Below are 23409 nucleotides of genomic sequence, written 5' to 3' on the forward strand. Positions count from 1 at the left end.
AGTTGAATGTTGGATTGTGTTCTGGTTGCCAGTTAGTTTACTTTTGAATCAGCATCATCTGTTAAATGTATCTTCCACCCCCTCACCTCCATCCCTTTTATTTTTAAAGTCATTTTGTTGGTAGACAACTTCCAAAATAATGTGAAATAGCAAACATTCTTGTTTTGTTTTGCAAGACTTATTTTTAACTCTCTTAGTGTGGGTGCAGAGTGTCTTGTACTTCAGGGACAGAGGAGCCTACTTCTAAAACACAGACTTACAGGACATCCTCTGAATACAGAGCCTTAATGGAAGCCCCCAACCCTGTGGGATCTAGGGTAGTCAGTTGTCCAGTACACAGATGCTCAGTAGTTGTCCTCTCCCCAGGACTGTGGAGGCTTGTCCAGCTTGCTAATTCTTTCCTGTGGTTGATCACAGTTACTCCATCGCAGCCAGAAGTACCAATATAAGTCCCAAGATCGTTTTTCTTGTTGTTTCTTCATTTTGTTTTTGTCTGTTTTCCTTTGGTTTTCCTTTTCGTTCTCCTTTAGGCCCACTAATTCTGCCCTCTTTTCTCCTAGGATTCTCTCTCAAGAACTCATTTTTATTTAGTGGAAGGAGCTAGTAAAGAAACGAATTCTCATAACTCAATCCAATCTTCTTTTCACCACACAATATGGTTTCTCTCCTGGGTTTAAACAATAACACTATAAGCTACTTCTAAGCTGCCGACTACTTAATCTATTCCTCTATTTGTCTGTTTTCGTGTGGTTCTGTTTTTCTATAGATTATTTTTTACAGATTCAGAATAAGTTCACTGGTAAAACAAAAATAAACAAAGTCAAGAAAATCTATTTGATTAAAAGTTATTTCTGAACCAGCATTCTGATCCACCAGTTAAATGAATAATCTACAAAGTGTTAACAAGGCAGGCAAGGAGACAACTAACAACTTACTTCTTCCATGTTTCTGAGTTTTTTATTTCATACCTGAGACTAAGATCATTTATGTTCTTCTTCTGAGTTATTTTAGTTGATTTTTCAAGAGTGGGTTTGGGTCTTACTTTTTCTTCTTTTTTGTCTTCTAACTTAAGAGCCTTTCGAATTGACAAGATCAGCTCCTAGAATGTACTGTTCATCACTCTCTGTCCACAAAATATCTATTAATCCATGTTTATAAAGCATTAGTCACTTTAAAAATAAATTTTGCATGGTTTTATTACCTTTTAAGGAGAAAAGAGATAAGAGCAGGAGGAACAGAAATGAAACTGGTTTATAAAATGAGCCTTTAAGAATGCATCTTCAAGTTGTAATGGGAGAAGAAAAATACATTTGAAATTAGACCTCATGAGGCTGAGGCGCTTATCCTCTTACCGATGCAGTTGGATGTATTCTCGTGGTCTGTTGAGCAGGTGAAGAAATCTGTCAGCAATCTTGTTCTTTCCTACACCCTGTCAATACATAGAGAACATTCAATAGAAGGAGGCTTTTATTGGGAGGTACTTGTATCCCAAACCAGAATATTTTCAGAAAAACCTACTATCTCCACAGAAAGATAAATACCAGGAAGCATTAAAAGTTCATGGAAAAATTCCATCACCTTTTAATGTTTTTATGAGCATTTGGACAACCTGTTTGCAAAATAGCTATTTGGTCTTATGCCCAGCATGGGAGACTTCAGTTGAGCAAGAGGACATAGCCATAGTAAATATCTATGTACATTAAGAGTCTCAAAATATATAAATCAGACTCTAACAGATTTGAAGAGAGAAATGGCCAACTATGCAGTAATAGCAGGAGATTTTAATACACCATTATCTTTTATTTATTTTATTTTAATGCTTTATTTTGAGTTAGGTTATAGTTTACATGGGAGGACATTAGCTTCACATTGATCCTGTCGTATGTCGTTTCCTTGCCATGGTTACAATCCCCTCCATGCATCATCCACCAACCAAAGGGTATACCCTGCAAGACTGCCCCCTGGTCGTCCACACACAGCCTCTCTTCCTCTCTGAGTCCAAAGTCCCCAGCCACTCCATCTCCCTACGTCATTGTCTCTGCCTCCATCCCTGGCATCACTGCTTCTCTGGGTAGGGTCCTGTTCTCCGCTCTTCTCCCTTGATGGTCCCAGGGACCTATGCTCCTAGACTGCAAAGTTAATCACTCCCCTCTCTTTGCCACAAAACATCTAGCTTTACATTTCCCGCCCTTACAATCAGTCCTGATAACAATTACTCGCTATTGTATCGCAAGAGACCTATCTCCTTTCATCAGCCCCGACTATACAGAATGGCTACTACTCAGTGGAGATGTTACATTGCTCCACACCCTCTGGATCAGTTCCCTCTTGAAAGCTTGTAAGCCAGTCACTTCTTACACCATTATCTTTTAATTCCACAAACTTTTTGAAGTTACTTAGTACAATAACCATAGAGTCAGCAGTTCAAATGCACCAGCTGCTCCAAGGAAGAAAGATGATGTTTTCTGCTCCTATAAAGATTTATAGCCTCGGTAACCCTATATCACAACAACAACAACAACCCTATACAGGGTTGCTAGGAGTTGGAACTGGCTCAACGGCACACCACCACCACCAATATGATGTTGTTGTTATTAAGTGCCATCATTTTCAACTCATAGCAACCCTGAATAGGGTTTCCAAGGAGCAGGTGGTGAGTTTGAACCTCCCACGTTGTGGTCCAGTGCTTATCACACAGCATCACACCAGGATTCCACCAATATTGTTGCTGTTGTTGTTATGTGCCGTGGAGTCAGTTCTGACTCATAGCGACCCTGTACAGGGTTTCCAAGGCTGTAAATCTTTACGGGAGCAGAAAGCCTCATCCCTCTCCTGTGGAACAGCTGATAGTTTCGAACAGCTGACCCTGAAGTTAGCAGCCCGATTCGTAACCACTATGCTACCAGAGCTCCTTTCCACTAGTATTTTTGCTGTTGTGAAGTGCCGTCGAGTCAGTTCTGACCCACAGCGACCCTGTATAGGGTTTCCGAGGAGCAGCTGGTGAGCTTGAACTGCTGACCTTGCAGTTCAAACGGCTTTGAAGTCTGGCGCATTAACCAACAGCGCCCCACCAGGACTAGTATAGAACCCTACTTATTCCTGTTTTAATTAGACATTAATCTCTTTTATCCTGTTTTCCAGTCCTGTAAATCCCTGGAAACCTAAAAGTGTATTCAAGGACTATTAACAAGCATCACCTGTATGTGCTCTTCCTAGAAATGCCTCATTTCCTTACCACTCTGCAAGTTGAGAGGTTGCTGTCCTTTTGTATGAGGCAGACTGTTGTGTGGGAGAAGTGAAAGTGGTTAAGCAGCTGAACTGTAGATCATGCATGATAGCAACAATAACTAACATATATAGCATGCTTGCCTGTATGTGAAGTCTTTTTCACACATCATTTCATTAATCACCATAACAGTGCCATGAGATGGGTATTATGACTATCTGACCTCATGAAGCAAGAAACAGAGTCTCAAAACAACAAGTCCACAGTGGTGCAAGCTCATCATAGTAAAACCAGGACTACTCAAGGCCAGGTCTGTCTGATATTCATGCTTTTAGGCCCCTCATTATGGAGTATGTTTCCGTGAGTTTGAAACTGACTTAGTATATCTGGGCCTTAAATTCTTTCTCTCCCCACTGCCAGGAATCCATCTGAAAGAAATAATTAGGCAGACTAGGGCAGCTATAGCAGAAGCTCAAAAGAGGAAAGTGAGCATTATATTGTTGGGATTTTTTTTTTGTGGTTTTTTTTTTCTCAAATATCTTCTGAAGAAAAGCATGCTAGAAGCACCAAGCAAAAAATTCAGATACAAAGGGATTTCTAAACATTTGTGGAAAAGTTCAGAATCTTTTAATTCCATTTTTTCATGAACTTTTTGAAGTCCCCTTGTCAACTGAGTGGGTATTCCTGGAGCATCATCGGAGTCCTGCTGTGGCACTGTGGGCTAATATGCTGAACCACAAAGTCAGTTGGAACCACAGGGTCAGTGGTCCAAGCTCACCAGCCGCTCCTCGGAAGACCTCTACTGGGTCGCTATGAGTTGGAACTGACTCCATGGCACTTAACAACAACAACAACAACAACAACAATCTTTGTCTAGCACTGTGATAATCCCTCTAAGATAAATGAAGAAAGCAAGCGAGTATCTCACCCTTCACAGTTCTCAAAGAGAGGCAAGACGGATGCACACGGACCAACTAGAAAACAAGTCATCAGAGTAGATAAGTAATGGTAACCTATGGGACACGGATTCTAAAGGCTTTCCTTCAGTATGTTAAACATGCCATGGGATGGTAGAGGCAGGAGAGGTCAGTGGGGCTGAAGTGATTACTGGCTATTTAATGAATAGGAACTGAAGTTGAAAACAAGGAGAGACAGAAGAAGCCCATGGAAATTTACTGTACATATTGAGATCTGGGGAGAAAAACAATGAAATCAATGTTTAAAGAAGATCAATTCGGAAATAATAAGCAAGATATATTGATAAGAGGAGAGACTGATATCCAGGAGGTCAGATATTTATAGATTTAGCATTTAAACAAATATTTATTGAGTACTGACATGAGTAAGGAGAGACAGTGTGAAGAAGAAAGACGAAGTCTCTGCCCTCATGCAGCTGCCATTCCAGAAGTGGGGAGAGAGAGAAATTAGAAGGTAAATTAGAAAAGTAGATAGAAATGCAGGCTGTTCTTGTTGTGTTAAAGACCACTGAGTCAATTCTGACCTGTGGTAACCCAGTATAGAGTTTCCGAGGCTGTAAATCTTTGCTGAAGTAGAAAGTCCCATCTTTCTCCTGGAAAGCTACTGGTGGGTTCACATTGCTGACCCTGTGGATCACAGTCCAGTGCTTATCCCAACAAAAAATAATTAGACAACTTAATAAATAAATAAGATAACAAGAAAATTATCAAGTCATGACAATTTCTCTATAGATAGGACAGGGAAAGCTGATCATTATTGCGTAGCTATATACCATTGATTTAGAAGGGAAGAACTTTCGTTATCTAATTGGTGATCTGAATGGCAGAAGCTAGTACTATGCTGATTAGGAAAAGGTGCATTTCAGGAGTGAGAACTGCTGCAGCTGATCCCCTAAATAGGAATCAATTTGGGATTATCTGACAAATACTATGGCTCATTATGTCAGAGATGAAAGGAGAGTAGAAGAGATGAAGTCAGGCCAAGTGGAGCTTTGTAAATCAAAGTGAAAAATCAGGATTTCATTCTAAGTGTAATGGGGAGCTATTAGTAAATTCTAAGCAAAGATGTGGCCATAAATAATACAGATCATAAAAAGATGATTTTGGTAATCTAGTAGAAAGTAGATCAGAAGGATGGAAGCTGGGAAGCCAGGGAACACTAGTGTAGTAATCCAGAAATAGTAGTTTGGATTATTGTTGTTGTTAAGTGCTGTTGAGTCGGTTCTGACCCATAAAGACCCTGAACAGTGTTTCCGAGGCTGTAAATCTTTACAGGAGCAGAAAGCCTCATCTTTCTCCTGCGGAGCCACTCATAGTTTCAAACTGCTGACCTTGTGGTTCGCAGCCCAATTTGTAACCACTACTCTACCAGAGAGTTGTTGTTGTTGTCAGGTGCCATCGAGTTGGAACCAACTCATAGCGACCCCATGCACAGCAGAACAAAACAATGTCCGATCCTGGGCCAACCTCACTACCGCTGCCACACTTGACACCATCAATGATGTCACCTGGCTGATCCATCTCGTTGGGGGTCTTCCTCTTTTTCTCTGACCCTCCACCTTACCCAGCATGACATCCTTCTCCAGCAACTGTTCTCTCCAGACAATGTGTCCAAAGTATGAGAGACGAAGCTTAGCCATCTTGGCCTCCAAGGAGCACTCTGGCTGCACTTCTTCCAAAACAGATCTATTGGTTCTTTTGGCAGTCCATGGCACTTTCAGTATTCTCCTCTAACACCACAACTCAAAGGCATCAATTCTTCTACGATCTTCCTTATTCACTGTCCAGCTTTCACATCCATATGAGGTTATTGAAAATACCATGGCTTGGGTCAGGCGCACCTTAGTCCTCAAGCTGACATCTCTGCTCTTCAATACTTTAAAAAGTTCCTGTGCAGCAGATTTGCCCAATGCAATACGTCGTCTGATCTCTTGACTGCTGCTTCCGCGAGTGTTGATAGTTGATCCAAGAAGAATGAAGTCCTTGACAACCTCTATCTCTTCTCCATTGATAAGAATGCTGTTTAATGGTCCAGTGGTGAGGATTTTTGTTTTCTTTACATTGAGTTGTAATCCATATGTAAGGCTGTGCTCTTTGATCTTCATCAGTAAATATTTTAAGTCCTCTTCACTTTCAGCAAGCAAGGTTGTATCATCTGCATATCTCAGGTTGTTAATAAGTCTTCCTCCAATCCTGACGCCATATTTTCCTTCATAGAACCCAGCTTCTCGTATTATTTGCTCAGCATACATATTGAACAAGAATGGTGAAAGAACACAACCCTGTTGCACACCTTTCCCAATTTTAAAACATTCAGTGTTCCCATGCTCTGCCTCTTGGTTCAGGTACAGATTTCTCAGAAGTACAATTAAGTGTTCTGGAATACTCATACTTCTCAATGTTGTCCATAGCTTGTCATGATCCACACAATCGAAAGCCTTTGCATAGGACTCCTCCTAGCAGCTGTAATTTACACAGCCCTTTGGAAGTGTTAACATTTGTATTCAAAGATTTGAAAGGACAAGAACTTTCTTAAAAACTGCTGCTGTTAACACATGTCTTATCTTTTCCAGTGTGGCACTGGAGAATAAGTACAGGACTGCTAACCACCAAGTCAATGGTTCAAAGCCACCAGAGAGTAGCACAGTATAAATGGAGAGTGATGATGGATTCAATGTGTTTTGCTAGTAAACTTGACAAGACTTGCTGATGGATTTGCATATGGGGTAAAATACATCTTCTAGATACTTCCTCGAGCAAAAAAGATATGAAAGACTAAAGAAGGGACAAGTGTCAAAGGGAAAATCAAGTTCCTTTTTTCTTTTTCCATGACCTTAGGGCCACTTAAGGACTTGTCAACTGGTATGGCACTGTAGCATAAGCACTGGAACGCTAACCAAAAGGGTGGTGGTTCAAACCCCACAGCTGCTCCTTGAAAACCCTATACAGGGTCATTGTGAGTTAGAACCTCCTCGACAGCAGTTAACAACTTTAGTTATTTATTTGTGTATTATGCTTCTCCATGCATTAGAAGTGTAATCTACCAGTTATCGGAGTTAACTGAAAAATTCACTGAAAGAAGAACAATGAATCATTTCATCTTCTAGGAATCTTTTCAATATCTAACTGAATTTCTCCCCCAATAGTTTCAAGCCTAGCACAGACACACAAAGAAGGAAATCACATTTGCATGTAAATTACAACAGCTATGTAAGCTTTAAATAGCATGCTGCAATAAAAACGAAATTTGAAATAAATGCAAATGAGTAAAATGTGTGTTTGTGTTAATATTTTAGCACTGTCAAGTTCAATTCAGCAATCCTAGAGAAAAGCAAATAGCAGAAATAAAATGTCATGTCAGAAATACAAAGGGCATCAGCTTCCTGAAAGAAACAAGTCACAAAAAGCTACTGTTAACAGAAATCCCTGTTCCCAGGAGTCCCACCTCCAAAGATACTGAATCAACCACGCTTTTCAAACTCCTTCTACGTAAAGTACTGTTTCAAGAGCTTATAACACTGCAGGATGAGGTGTTGAGTTCCCAGTTGCCACCAATAAACTCTTTTAGTGTGTGTTCTTTAAATGTTATGGTCTCAAGACATCCTTAGCTATCTCTTTGTTCCATATATGAAGGTAAGTCAAAAAGAATTGCTACTAGGGTCCCAGTTTAGACATGCACAGGTTTATTACAAACAAGATGCATTTAAACATGTCTCTGTAATCAGTGGATGACTGCAGACAAGTTCTTTCAATAATATACTTGTCTTAAGTCTCCTTGGTGATAGTGCAGTACCGTGGAGTCAGTTCAGACTCATAGCAACCCTGTCTAGGGTTTCCAAGGCTATAAATCTTTACAGGAGCAGAAAGCCATGTCTTTCTCCTGCGGAACAGCTGGTAGTTTCAAACTGCTGATCCTAAGGTTAGCAGCCCGAGTTGTAACCACTACACTACCAGAGTTCCTTATGTCTCATTAGGGTGCCTTCAAAAAAAGAATGAGCATGTGCATTGTTGTAATGGAAAAACAATGTCTAAATGCCTGGGTACAACTTTCCTGATCTTTTTTTTTTAAAAACTTTTTATTTTGAATTGAGTGAAGGTTTACAGAGCAGATCATCAGTTTCACATTCAACAAATCAGATACTTTGGTTCATTTCATGGTTGCAATCCCCTCCATGCACCAACAGTTAACCACATTTACCTCTATTTATTTTAACCACTGCATTTCTTCCTGTGTCTCCCACCACCCACATCTTTCCTCTGACAACCTCCCTCTGCTTGTATACTGACTGCCCTGTCACCCATGTCAACGCGTGTCTACCTTCTAGTGCATATTTTTTTAAAAAAACAAACAAAAAAAAAAAAAACCACGCAGGGATATATAATCATTTAAACACTACAGGGCATATTCTGGAAGCCAGTCTTTTGGCTGCCAGTACACAGCCTTTCTCTTTCAATAAGTCTAGAATCCTCCCTAAGTTGCTCAGTCTCTCCCTGCCATCATCTCCGTCTCCACCTCTGGTGTCGTTGCTTCTCTGGTTAGGGTCCCACATTCAGTTCATGCTATTCTCTCTTGATGGTCTAAGGGTCCTCTGTTCCCAGAGTGCAAGATTAAATATTCCCCCCACCCCTTTTGTTATACAGCCTCTATTTTTACAGTTGTGACAATCACAATTAGGTATGAAAACAACTACTCACTACTGAATCAATGAATCCCATCCCCATCTCCTTTCACCCAACCCATCTGGACAAGAGGAAAACTATTCAGTGGGGATTCTCCCTTCCCCCGCATGCTCTGAAACTAAACTCCCTCTTGAAAACTTGTAAGTCAGCCACTTTGTGCCTTTTTAGCGCCCCCCCCCATTCTAGGTAGCCAATGTCTAAGTTGCCTGTCCCTATTAACTCTGTATACAGAGGGGATAGATTTGATTCTTGATATGAAGACTCCTTTCTTGGTAGTCCTAGCCTTTTTTTCACTTATGTAGTTTTCAATTTTCTTAAAACATTAGGAGATCTACCAAGAGTAGTGTGGCACTGTGGGTTAATGCACCAGACTGCAAAGCCATTTGAACTGCAAGGTGGGTGGTTCAAGTTCACCAGCTGCTGCTCGGAAACCTTATACAGGGTCGCTATGGGTCGAAACTGATTTGACGGCACTTACAGCACTGTGGGCTAATGTGTCAGACTGCAAAGTCACTTGAACTGCAAGGTTGGTGGTTCAAGCTCACCAGCTGCTCCTTGGAAACCCTATACAGGGTCGCTATGGGTGGGAATCGACTCGATGGCACTTCACAACAACAACAACAACCAAGATTACAGCATCTTCATGGGGGGTCTGCTGGCCCAGTTAAATTCAAGGCAGAGAGGTTAACTCAAAAGGTTATGGTGACTGGTGTGGAGTACCCTAAAGGAATAATCTTGGTAGCTCCTCTTAAAGGGTACAGGATGATCACAGAGGTTTATTAGGAAGAAGTTTCAGGAACACTGAAAACTGCATTTGTAGAAACAATGCCAGAATTTTTTCTGCATCCAGGAAGTTTTTTCCATTACAACAATGCCCCTGCTCATTCTTCAAGAGCTGGCCTAAGAGAATTCCAATGGGAAACCTTACCCTACAATCCTAATGTTGTCCCTTCAGAATTCTTTTTATTTCATCAACTCAAAGAACATTGAGAAGGAACATAACTTGTGTCCCACAAGGATATCAAAACTACCATTTTGACATGGTGTAAACCAAAGAGCACAGAATTTTTCAGGTAAGGGTTAGAGAGGCGGAAACACCACCTTCTGAAGCATATACACTCAGATGGAAGATATGTCGAGAAACAAGAGCTTCCCATTTAGCTATTTTTGTTTAATAAAGGTTTCTAGGATTGTGCAACAATGATTTCTATATTCTCTCAGGGAAATTTCATCCCCCCACCAGATTTCAGACATCATTTATAGTACATACCTCTTTCTTAAGCTCCAGTCAAGATCCCTTATTCCTAACTGCCAACTGGACACTGCCAGAACATCACACTGAGCTCATTATATTCTTGATGTTCTGAGTCACGGCGACCCCGTAATATGGGGGTTATGAGGAGCAGAGGATAGTTTTGAACCACCAACCTTGCAGTTAACAGTCCAGTGCTTATCCTTCAGCGACACACAAGGACTCCAAACTCATTATGCTCCCACTGAATCCTGCCCTCCTCTCTTTTAACCCCAGCATAACAGTATTGCCATGTACCCAACTGCCCAATGTAAGAACCTTGAAGAATTTTTGACTCCTCATTTTTTAAATTCTGACTGCACTCACAAAGTCACTAGGATCTTTGTAGTAATTCTTGTAATGCTTTCTTTCTCTTTCTCCTTCCCTCCCTTTATTCTTTGTTCCATTCATCAACTATTTTAGCGCCTAATGTTACCAGGTGGTTTATGCTCAACTGCTAGTCTAAGAATGGGCAGTTTGAACACACCCAGAGGTAGTGCAGAAGAAAAGCTTTGTAGATCTGCTTACATTAAGATCGTTTTTGCCTTAAGTGCCTTTGAATTGGTTCTGACTCATAGACAACCTGTATAGGGTTTCTGAGGCTTTAAATCATCAAGGAAGCAGAAAGCCTCATCCTTTCTCCTGCGAAGCAGTTAGTGGTCTCAAACTTGTGGTTCACAGTCCAGTGCTTATCGTATGGAGATTGTTGTTACTGTTGTTAAATGCTGTCAAGTTGGTTTTGACTCATAGAGACTCTAAATAGGGTTACCAAAGCTTTAAATCTTAGTGGGATCAGAAAGCCTCATCTTTCTCCTGAGGAGTGACTGGCAGGCTCAAACTATGGACATGTGGCTCACAGGTCAGTGCTTATCCGATGGAGGGAGATTACAGCCAAGAAAAGCCTGCTGAGCTCAGTTCTCCATGTAGCACATGGGTTGCCAAGAGTAAGAGTCAACTGATAGCAGTGAACACCAACCAGTAAAATTACAGGCACTGAGCTACCAGAACAGGAGTCAGGGGTGAATGACAGGTAAAGCCCCAGGCCACACTCACAGTTTATAAGCTAATAAGAAATGCAGACAAATACACAAATATACACATGTTGTACTGAGGAAAGCCTGCTACCTAGAGTGTCGTTTGAGAGTGTGGTTGTTGTTGCAAAGTGGCATTGAGTCTTTTTTGACCTATAGAGACCCTGCATAGGGTTTCCAAAGAATGGCTAGTGGGTTTGAACCACTGATCTTTTGTTTCAAACTGACCTTGCAGTCCAGCACATTATCATGCAGCACCACACCAGGATTTCAACGTTTGAGATAACAAGGCATTAAACACATAAAGCAAGGGTGGTGGGGGTTGCAATGTGCTTTGGAGTTGGTTTTGACCCTTAGCAACCCTGAATAGAGCTTCCGAGGCTGTAAATCTTTACAGGAGCAGAAAGTCTCTTCTTTCTTCTGCAGAACAGTTGGTAGTTTCAAACTGCCGACCTTGAGGTTAGCAGCCCAACTCGTAACCACTATGCTACCAGAGGTCCATAAAGTAAGGATTATTGTTGTTAAGTGCCGTCGAGTCAATTCCGACCCATAGTGACCCTGTATAGGGTTTCCGAGGAGCAGCTGGTGAGCTTGAACTGACGACCTTGCAATTCAAACGACTTTGCAGTCTGGTGCATTAACCCACAGCGCCATACCAGGACTCCATCCTTTTTCTGCCAAGGGCCATTTGGATGTTTATAACATCATTCACGGGCCACACAAAATATCAACTTAAAAATTAGCCTGCTACATTTGGTCAAACATTTAATTAACTCACCCCTAATGTGATGGCTAAGGAGCTCTGGTAGCGTAGTGGTTATGAATTGGGCTGCTGACCTCAAGATCAGCAGTTCGAAACTTCCAGCTGTTCTGTGGGAGAAAGATGAGGCTTTCTGCTCCCACAAAGACTTACAGCCTCGGAAACCCTGTACAGGGTCGCTATGAGTCGGAACCGACTCCATGGCCTATAACAACAACAACAACGTGATGGCTAAGGAGCTCTGGTAGCGTAGTGGTTACCAGTCAGGCTTCTACCCTCAAGGTCGGCAGTTAGAAACTACTAGCTGTTGCGTGGGAGAAAAATGAGGCTTTCTGCTCCTGCAAAGATTTACAGCCTCAAAACCCTGTGCAGGGTCACTGTGAGTCGGAACCGACTCCACGGTACTTAACAAAAACAATATGATGGCTGTAACTGTGGTTGCCTTAGCGGGGTCAGACCAAATGACGTTCCCCACCATTGACTTACAGAGAAGGAGAGAGCTCCAGGTACAGGAGAGCTGGGTCGGTCTAACAGAAGTCAAAAGTTAGAGCAACAATGAGGAGGGCATGGTAAGAACCATGCTAGAAAGGTCGACAGGCTCTAGCTCCGACCAAGCCTTGGAAGCCTGTGAAAGAGTTTAGACCACTTCCAAAATGCTCTGAGAAATCACTAGAGTAGAAGAGTCATCGTATCTGATTTTCATTTTTGAAAACTCCCTGTGGAATGGACTGGCAGAGCCCAAGAAGAAGAGCAGTTTGAAAACTCCTTAAAAAATTCAGTCCAGAAACGACAATCAATGGCCGAGAAGACGGATAGATTTAAGAGCTGTTTAAGAAACTGAACTAGCAGGACTCAGTGAATCAGATGTGGGGATGAGAGGGAATGGAGAAGTAAACATTTTTCACCTTGGGCAACAGTGTGGAAGGTGGTGCCATTTACAGAGATAAGAAATGGGGGAGACGTGAATTTGCTGGATTAGGGAAGAAAAGAGGTTTAGTTTTCATGTTTTTAAAAGCAGCTTCATTTTGGCCATGTTTACTGTGAAGTGCCTGTTTCCCACATCTGCTCTTTCCTCTGACTCACTGCCTCTCCTCGCAGACGTTTCATCAGCTCTCCCCAGACTCCTGCAAAGCAGCCTCTTTGGTCTCCCACCTCCAGTCTCACTAAAGACCAATCCACACTGGGTCAGCCCTTCTTCTCAAATAGAGAGCTCATCAGATCACTTTCTACTGAATTTCTAAAGCTCTGACAGTTGCTTCAAGGAAATGCCGGAAGCATAACTGAGGAAGGAGTGTCTGTAAATATCCTGAGAAAATGAAACAGAGCAATTTGTTCTTTCGATCATGATTTTTTCCTGGAACAGAAAATCCTCAGGATTACTTTAATTGACTAAATGCATAAATAGTGTCTTATCTTTCCTCTATGAACATTATACATACTCATTTTTCTCACTGGAAAATTTAGAAAATAAAACATTATCCAAAGTGCAAATGCTAAAAAACAAAGAACATTAAAAAAAAAAAAACCCATCCCTGCTAACATTTTGGTTTTGTTTCTATCCATATATATCATTATTTACTAGCCATGATTCAGTATACAGAATTTGTATCTTGTAATAAAAATTAACACAAGATTAAACATTTAAAAATAATACTCTTATTTCTTATTGAGGATGATTTTTAATGAGTGAAAATAAAAAAGGGGAGAAGGAATGCAACATCCTTCAAAAATACAAATTATTTCATAAGAATGGTGTTTATTTTTTATCATGACTGTTCTGTCCCGGTAGGTCTTTCATGACAATGTAGTTGAAAGCAGGACCCTCAGAGGGGTGGGAATCAGAAGGCCCTTTAACTAGACAGTTAGAAGAAGTAGGAAATATATAAAATCTCACCATCAGGAATCAAACGAAGGATAATAAATAAATGTGTTTCCAGTTTCCATGAGAGGAAAGATCTGGAACCATTTTAAAGCATACGGCAGGATTCTGAAACTCTTAGAACTTTCTCAGATTGATCATTTTAATTACCTGTTGTTGTTGTTTTGTTTGTTTGGAGAAGTGATTAGTTGTGAAATACTTTAAGGAAAAAAGACTCTAGGTTTGTCCTTCCTGGACAAGAAGAAAATAAGGCGTTTAGGGCAGTAAGTTCTAGTTCAGGGGGAAGAGAACCCCAATAAGTAGAGTTGCAAATATATAGGGACTGAACTGTTGTAGGATCAGCAATGTTGTTAAGTTGTTAAGTGCCGTTGAGTCATTTCTGACTCATGGAAACCCTGTATAGGGTTTCTGAAGAGCAGCTGGTGAGTTTGAGCCACCTAATCTTGCAGTTCAAACGGCTTTGCAGTCTGGCTCATTATCAGCAGCTTTTGTTGTTATATGCCATCGAGTCAGTTCTGACTCATAGCAACCCTGTACAGGGTTTCTGAGGTTGTAAATCTTTATGGGAGCAGAAAGCCTTATCCTTCTCCCATGGAACAGCTGGTAGTTTCGAACTGTTGACCTTGAAGTTAGCAGCCCGATTCATAACCACTACGCTATCAGAGCTCCTTATTATCAGCAATGTTGTTGTTGTTGTTAAGTGCCGTCGAGTTGATTCTGACCCATAGTGACACTGTATAGGGTTTCCAAGGAGCAGATGGTGAGCTTGAACCGCCGACCTTGCAGAAGCAATTAAATTGCTAACTTCACAGCAGAAAACACTCATGTTTGCCATGTCTGCTCTCTGCCCAAGTCTCACTCAACCAGGTTCCTGACAGCCATTTCTCTGACGTTTGCCTGCAGAGCCCTTTTAGTGCAAGACCACTTTAATCCCCAGCCCAGTCTATTGAGCAGGAGATCAGCTACCCATTTTGGGAACCTAAACCCACTACCATCAAGCCAATTCTAACTCATAGTGGCCCTATGTAGGGTTTCCCAGCAAGGAACTCAAGCAGGGTCTTTTCTTCTGTTTCTGTTATTAAGTGCCATCAAGTCCGTTCTGACTCATAGTGACCCAGTAAAAGGTTTCTGAGGAACAGCTGGGGAGGCTGAACTGCCAACGTTGTAGTTCAAACCAACCATGAGGTCCAGTGCTTATCCTACAGTGAGTGTCACTGCCAATGTTCGGCTTTCTCTCCTGCTATGAAACTTGGGGACTTCCTTCCAGTTCTAGTTGAATAGAGTTGGTTCAATCTGTACAGTGTTCAGAGATGGATGTTCTTTGTAAAGTGTCCCAGTTACCTGTAGACAAACTGCTCTATGAACACAATTAACCAATACTGTTGTTGTTAGTGATGTTGAGAATCAGTCTGACTCATAGAGACTTTACATAGGTTTTCCGAGGCTAGGCTGGTGGGTTTGAAATAGTGACCTTGTGGCCAGCAGTCCAGTGCTTATCCTACAGCGCCACCTCAGGACTCCTAATAAATACTAACCACCATCAAATAAAGAAACTAATATTGCAGTAAATTAGGAGAAATCGATTACAGCTGCTTTTTTTCATTTTTAGCTTTAAAATTTTCATTAAATGTTGAATTTTACAATTCTCTGCTTAAAATGCTCACATTACACTGGACTGGAAGCTAGGAGACTTAGACTATAATCCCTGCTTAATCCCTCACAGATGGAAGAATGTCCACCATCTGAGCCTAGATTGGTTCATCTGAAGAGACGGGACAGGCTAGCCAGACTAACACCCTTGCTATTCTTTAATCCTACAGCAAACTGAGAGATTGCTGTCATGTGACCATTAGTAATGTTTACTTATTCAAATTCTCTCAGTGAGCATACACAGTTCAAGTAACCAATAAACAAAATATATATATATTATTGAAACTCCAACATTTGCACAAAGGGATTCTCCATAGGAGGCCTTGTTGTTGTTAAGTGCTGCTGAGTGGTTTCCAACCCAGAGTGACCCCCCCTACGGGTTTCCGAGGAGTGGCTGGTGAGTTTGAAGTGCCAACCTTTTGGTTCAAACCAACTTTGCAGTAGAATGCTTATCCAATAGCACTACACCAGTCAAAAAAGACCCAGAAGTCAGATGAGAGGACATACATTTCCACTGCATCAAGCACTGGCAGAGAGTCCTCATGTGGCGCTGTAGGATAAGCACTAGACTGCGAACCACAATGTCTGAACCAGCTCAATGGCATTTAACAACAACATATAATTTGTGTGACTTGAAAATACACTTACTTAGAAAACTCATGTCAAAGTCAAGAGTGTCTTTTTCAAACAGGAATAATAGAAATCTATATGCTGTGATATGAATATTCTGTGTCACTATAAATAGCACAGATATGCTTTAGGGTAACTTTGTAGGCCATTATGTACGACCACAACAGCTGTGACAAATACTGTGGGGAGAAAAAAAATCAATGTGTCTGCAAAAAAACAAAAGAATAAACAAAACCCCACAACCACCACCAGATTCAAAATAAATGAACTAATAAAAGTATTCCCCAAGAAATAGTGGTCAAACAAATTAAATTGGCAGAGAGAATGTGGTAGGATGGCAAAGAACATCTAGACTGGAATTCAGGTAACTTCTCTTATCATAAAGAGTATGATAAGGTACCAGGAATAATAAACATAGAGATGAATGTTATGGTACTTGATGAAACCAAGTATTTGACAGCCTGGGGCCTCCAAGCTGCTGGATCAACTAAAAGCAGAGCACACTAAGTTATCACATTCCTACTACCAGCTGGGGACACAGGCAAGCAAGTTTCTGTACACATTGTTCAGTTCCTTTACAGAGAGTAACAATTATGCTGGCATAGCAACCTGGTATATTTCTGATGTTACACAGCAGCTATCTAGCTTAGTTCAAATTATTAATTAGCAAAATTCACACCTTCTTTAATTTTGGCAACAAAATACCCACAGTATCTTAATATTAGATAATTCAACTAACATTTATTGAATTTGTACCATGAGAAAAACAAAGTGTTTGATGCCCACCATCCTATAATTAATATACAGGATAAGATACAAAACATTATATTGTAATAATGGAGCGGAACCCAGTGCACTGAGCTGATTTTGACTCAGGGACCCTACGTAGGACAGAGTGGAACTGTTCTTTAGGGTTCCTAATCCTGTACATCTTTATGAGACAGCCTCAGCTTTCTCCTGCTGAACAACCGCTGGGTTGAAACCCAACGCCTAACCCATAGCACCACCAGGGCTCTTTAGACTCCGGCTTTGTTGTTAAGTGCCGTGGAGTCGGTTCTGATGTATAGCAACCCTGTATAGAGTTCCCAAGGCTATAAATCTTTGCAGGAACAGAAATCCTTATCGTTCTCTGGAAGGGTGGCTAGTGGGCTTGAATCACCGACCTTACGATTCACAGTTCAGTGCTCACCTATAGAGTCATTGCACTCCCCTCATTTGGTTTAGGCTATATAAAGTGTCCCAGGATCGGACATTGTTTCGTTCTGCTGGGCATGGGGTCGCTATGAGTCAGTTCCAACTCGAAGGCACCTGACAACAACATATGAAGTGTTGCTTATAAGCAATTGTTGACACAAATTAGAAAAAAAGATCAGGTTGAAAAATTTGCTTGTTGTTGTTTTTAAGTGCCCCAGAGTCAGTACTAACTCATAGCTACCCTATGCACAACAGAATGAAACACTGCCCGATCCTGGGCCAACCTCACAATTGTTGCCATGCTTGAGCCCACTGATGCTGCCATTTTGCCAGTCCATCTTGCTCGGGGTCTTCCTCTTTTACTCTGATCCTCCACCTTGCCAAACATGATATCCTTCTCCAGTGACTGGTCCCTCCTGACAATATGTCCGAAGTATGAGAGACGAAGTTTGGCCATCCTGGCCTCCAAGGAGCACTCTGGCTGCACTTCTTCCAATGCAGATCTGTTGGTTCTTTTGGCAGCCTATGGTACTTTCAATATTCTCCTCCAATTCCCCAATTCAAAAGCATCAATTCTTCTATGTTCTTCCTTATTCACTGTGCAGCTTTCGCACGCATATAAGGTTATTGAAAATACAATGTCTTGGTCAGGTACACCTTAGTCCTCAAGGTGACATCTTTGCTCTTCAACACTTTAGAACAGTCTTGTGCAGCAGATTTGCCTAATGCAATACATTGTCTGATTTCTTGACAGCTGCTTCCATGAGTGTTGATAGTTGATACAAGGAGAATGAAGTCCTTGACAACTTCAATAGTTTCTCTGTTGATAAGAATGTTGTTTAATGGTCCAATGGTAAGGATTTTTGTTTTCTTTACATTGAGATGCAATCCATATTATTCAAATATATATACTGCAAGGTATATATACCTCAAGGCTGTGGTCTTTGATCCTCATCACTAAGTATTTTAAGTCCTCTTCACTTTCAGCAAGCAAAGTTGTATCATCTGCATATCGCAGATGCCACGTTTTTCTTCATATAGCCCAGCTTCTCGGATGATTTGCTCAGCATACAGGGTGAATAAGTATGGTGAAAGAATACAACCATGTCGCACACCTTTCTTAATTTCAAAAACCATTCAGTGTTCCCATGTTCTGTTCAAACAACTGCCTCTTGGTCCATGTACAGATTCCTCATGAGCACTATTAAGTGTTCAGAAATACACTTCTCAATGCTGCCCATAGCTTGTCATGATGCACACAATCGAAAGCCTTTGCGTAGCCAATAAAGCACAGGTAAACATCTTTCTGGTATTCTCTGCTTTCAGCCAAGATCCATCTAACATCAGCAATGATATCCCTCGTTCCACAGCCTCTTCTGAATCTGGCTTGAACCTCTGGAAGTTCCCTGTCAATGTATGCTTGCAGCCGTTTCTGTATTACCTTTAGCAAAACTTTACTCGCATGGGATATCAAAGATATTGTCCAATGATTTCCACATACCGTTGAATCACCTCTCTTTGGAATGAGCAAAAATATGGATCTCTTCCAATCAGTTGGCCAGATAGTTTTCTTCCAAATTTCTTGGCAGCAGGATGAGTGAGTGCCTCCTGTGCCACCTCACTTTCTTGAAAGATTTAATTTTTATTCCATCAATTCCTGGTGCCTTGTTCTTTGCCAATTCCTTCAATGCACCTTGGACTTCTTCTTTCAGTATCATTGGTTCTTGATCATATGCTACTTCTTGAAATGATTGAACATCAACCATTTCCTTTTGGTACAGTGACTCTGTGTATTGCTTCCATCTTCTTTTGATGCTTTCTACATCATTCTATAATTTGCCCAGAGAATCTTTCACTAATGAAAGTCGAGGCTTGAATTTTCTCTTCAGTTCCCCCAGCTTGAGAAAAGCTGAGCGTGTTCTTCCCTTTTGGTTTTGGACTCCAAATCTTTGCATATTTCCTTGTAATATTTGACTTTGTCTTCTCGAGCTGACCTTTCCACCATACATGTATGTTCATTGATTTTCTTAAGTCCATAAAAGCTGTTGAAATCAAATGCTATGAAAATTCAAACAAGAAAGCAGTTATATGTAGCCTCGGGGGAAAAATGGGTTTGATTTAATTTCCTTATGAAAATTAATCAAGGGATTAAGTTGGCTTAAAGAAGTTTACTCCAGAAAATATTTCCTCCATGAAAGCTCAACACTGCTAGAGAACCCTAGGGCCAACAAGGGAGAAGAGCACAAGCAGAATGCAGGACCTTATCCAGAGAAGCAGCAACACCAGAGATGGGGACATGGAGAGAGGGAGCAGCTGAGGACTCTAGATTCATGGGAAGAGAGGGACTGAGAGCTGGCGGCCAGTAGGCAGACTTCCAGAATGTGTTCTTTGGTATCAATTATTATTAAAAAAAAAGGGGGGGCTAAAGTGAATAGAGAGAAATACTGTTAACTGATGGTACATAGAGGGGATTATGAGCATTGTAATGAAACAAGGTTTATGATTTGTTGAATGTGAAACTGATGATCTGCCCTGTAAACTTTCAGTCAATTCACAATAAAAACATTTATAAAAAAGCTCAATACTGCTATAATTCTGCATAAGATGTTTTGTTGTTGTTGTTAGGTGCCATCGAGTCAATATCAACTCATAGTGACCTTATACACAGCAAAATGAAGCACTGATCGATGCTGGGCCAACCTCACAATTGTTGCCACACTGGAACCCATTAATGTTGCCACTTTGCCAATTCATTTTTCTGGGGGTCTTCCTCTTTTTCTCTGCCCTCCACCAAACCAAACATGATACCCTTCTCCTGCGACTGGTCCCTCCTGACAATATGTCCAAAGTATGAGAGACGAAGTTCGGCCATCCTGGCCTTCAGATTCCTGAAAATGGGTCAACACTGTTGAAATAGAAATCAAGGAGAGTATATCTGATCTCTTTCAAGGAGACCTGGGAGGCATCACAATGTTTGGAGGCTGACTGAAACAAAACAACTGGGAAACGCCATTTGGGGAATCATCAAGGAGAAATACAATCAATGGGGCATCAGATTATGTGAAAGAAGTATTGTTCATTTGTTAGGTTTAATGATGGCATGCTAGATATTATTAACTACTACTAATACAAGGATTATGGTGTTGGAGGAGAATATTGAAAGTGTCATGGGCTGCCAAAAGAACCAATAGATCCATTTAAAGTGCAACCAGAGTGCTCCTTGGAGGCCAAGATGGCCAAACTTCGTTTCTCATACTTTGGACATATTGTCAGGAGGGACCAGTCACTGGAGAAGGATATCATGTTTGGTTAAGGTGGAGGGTCAGAGAAAAAGAGGAAAACCCCCAACGAGATGGAATGGCCAAGTGGCAGCATCGATGAACTCAAGTATGGCAACAATTGTGAGGTTGGCCCAGGATCGGGCAGTGTTTCGTTCTGCTGTGCATAAGGTTGATATGAGTCGGTACCGATTCGATGGCACCTAAAAACAACAACAACAATACAAGGGTTATTATATTAGTAATTGGAGTCCTGGTGTGGCACTATGGGATAAAGCACTAGACTGAAAGTCAGTTTGAACCACAAGACCGGGGGTTCAAACTTACCAGCTACTCCATGGAAACCCTATACATGGTTACTGTGAGTCAGAACAGTCTCTAACAACAATAACAATATAAGAATTGGAGTCTTGGTGTGGCGCTGTAAGATAACCACTGATGCTCACTGCAAGGTTGATGATTCATACCCACCAGTAGCTTCTCAGAAACCATATGCGGACGGGGTAGCTATGAGTGGGAACTGACTCAATGGCACTTAACAACATCAACAACAACAAACCCTATGTGGCAATTCTACTCTGTCGTATATAGTTGGTGTGAGTCAGAATCAACATGAGAGCACATAACAAGAGCGTTCTCCTTGAGCAAACACCATCAGAGTTCTTCTCTACCAGCAGGATTTGTGTTGGCAAAGACCAGGGGCTTGACCTCTAGAAGAAGAAAACAGCAGGAGCAAAGACTGGGAGAGCAGAAAGGGCATGGTGCTCTGGTCGAGTAAGAAACTAGAGTTCTGAAAGAAACAGGAATGGCGCTGAAGGATAAGCACTGTACTGACTGGTCAGTTTGAACTACATCGCCTGCAGTTCAAACTCACCAGCCACTCCTCGGAAACCCTGCTATACTGGGTTGCTATGAGTCAGAACCGATCCAACGGCACATAACAACAACAAAGAGTTCTGAAATGAGTTTGAAGTCAACTCATGGGTAGTTTTGAATATCTCTCTATGAAAAGGGTTTCAAGCAATGCTTCTTGATTTACTTTCTGTTAAGAGGTAAGAAATGGTCATGGAATTGGGAAGAGGATCTAGAGATTTAGTAATGCAAATACATGAAGCTCATGAAAATAAGAGGGGATTGTAATCATTGAGACGAAAACAGTGTATGATTTGTTGAATGTAAAACTGATGATCTTGTCTGTAAACCTTCATTCAATTCACAATAAAAAGTTAAAAATAAAATCATCCAGAGCTGACTTTATATTTGAACATGAAGAAATAATGTATTAGAATTTTGGTAAGGACAAGAAAGATGGGCTATGGAATATAATGAGAGTTTAAGCATAAAAACTATTTGCTATTATTTGGTAAAATGATGGAAAGCTGGTTTAAAAGAAAAAAAAGTTGGTAACAAGTGTTTTTCTGGACTATAATCATTTTAGAAGTGATTGTGAATTATTGCTTACTATTAAGTATAAATTAAATCATGATAACTTGCTGTATAATTTTATTTAATATCAGAAACCAAATGATATATTAAATGCAGATGACTGATTTTATATCTCTTAAAACATATTACTATGTTTTTAAAAGGATTTTAATGCAAAAGTTTGAGTATTTTATCACACCACATTGCTGAAGTAAAATTTCTCTTTTACTTTCAAAATTTACCTTCAATGATCTGGTAAAATTTACATGCCTTACAAATCTCAGGTACTCTTTTACTTAAAGGTGAATTTTATTTTTACATTTGATTTTTTTTTTATTTCATTGCTCAAAACTTATAAGTTCTTATTTAAAAACAGAAGTGTATTTTTAGGGACTTTATGAAAAGAAATGACATAATTATAGTCTAATTTCTATCACTCATAATCTCCACAGTAAATATCTTATATGCCAAGAGGAATACAGCTCTATGAGTCAAAAGCAAAGCAAGTATGAGAAGAAAGAGAAGACAGGAAGCTTACTCTAAAGACAGAGCTGGGACAGAAAAGGCATCATTGGCTACAAAATAAATAGCCATTCATTTCTCTCTTTTTTTTTCCCTTCTTGGGAAAGCTGAAATAAATAGAAAGTCATCATACTGTGATAAAAAGAAAACACAAAACTCTGAAGTGCATGAAATGCATATATGATGTTATAATTATAGCATAGAAAATAATGCAGGTTATAGCATACCAAAGTGGTTCTACAACATGCAACAGGTACTAAGTTTTAGGCCATCAACACATGTAACTCCCTTTTGGATAAAGGGTACCAACTCTGTTTCAATTTAGCTACATGTTGTGCTATAATATTCACACAGAAAATAGAAAGGATTAAAAAACAAAACATCAATTATGTTTCACCAAAATAGAGCATGGGTAACTTAATTTTGATAAATGCTGTCTATAAGACTGTTTATGAGCCTCCCCAAACAAAAAACCACTGCCATCAAGTTGATTCTGATGTGCAAGGACACTACACAGGATTTCCAAGACCAAATCTTTATGGGAGCAGCCAGTATCATCTTCCTACCCAGGAGTCACTGGTGGTTCTGAACTGCTGACCTTTGGTTAGCAATCCATCCTTATCCTACAGCACCACTAGGGCCCTTTCATAAGCTTCTCAAGCAGATGTAAAATCGTAAATAATCTAGATTCTTAGGAAAAATAATATCTGGAAAGAAAAGCTGAAGTTGAGCTTAATAAAGTTGATAAGCTTGAATAAAGTGCCATCCAGTTGGTTCCAACTCATAGCAACCCTGTATAGGGCTTACAAGGAGTGACTGGTGGGCTTGAACCGCCAACCTCATGGTTAGTAGTCAACTGCTTATTC

General features: G+C 40.6%; 1 protein-coding gene across 1 annotated transcript in view; it reads right to left on the reverse strand.

Moving 5' to 3' along the window:
* The window catches only part of VWA8 (von Willebrand factor A domain containing 8), a 518389-nt gene that overhangs the window by 239449 nt on the left and 255531 nt on the right, over positions 1-23409 (reverse strand). The window contains exon 21 of the mRNA XM_006837608.1: positions 1353-1429. Within this exon, the coding sequence (XP_006837671.1) occupies positions 1353-1429 (77 nt within the window). The remainder of the gene's footprint in view (positions 1-1352; positions 1430-23409) is intronic.

The sequence above is a fragment of the Chrysochloris asiatica genome, unplaced genomic scaffold (genome assembly GCF_000296735.1).
Source record: "Chrysochloris asiatica unplaced genomic scaffold, ChrAsi1.0 scaffold00022, whole genome shotgun sequence".
In the NCBI taxonomy this organism is placed as follows: Eukaryota; Metazoa; Chordata; class Mammalia; order Afrosoricida; family Chrysochloridae; genus Chrysochloris; species Chrysochloris asiatica.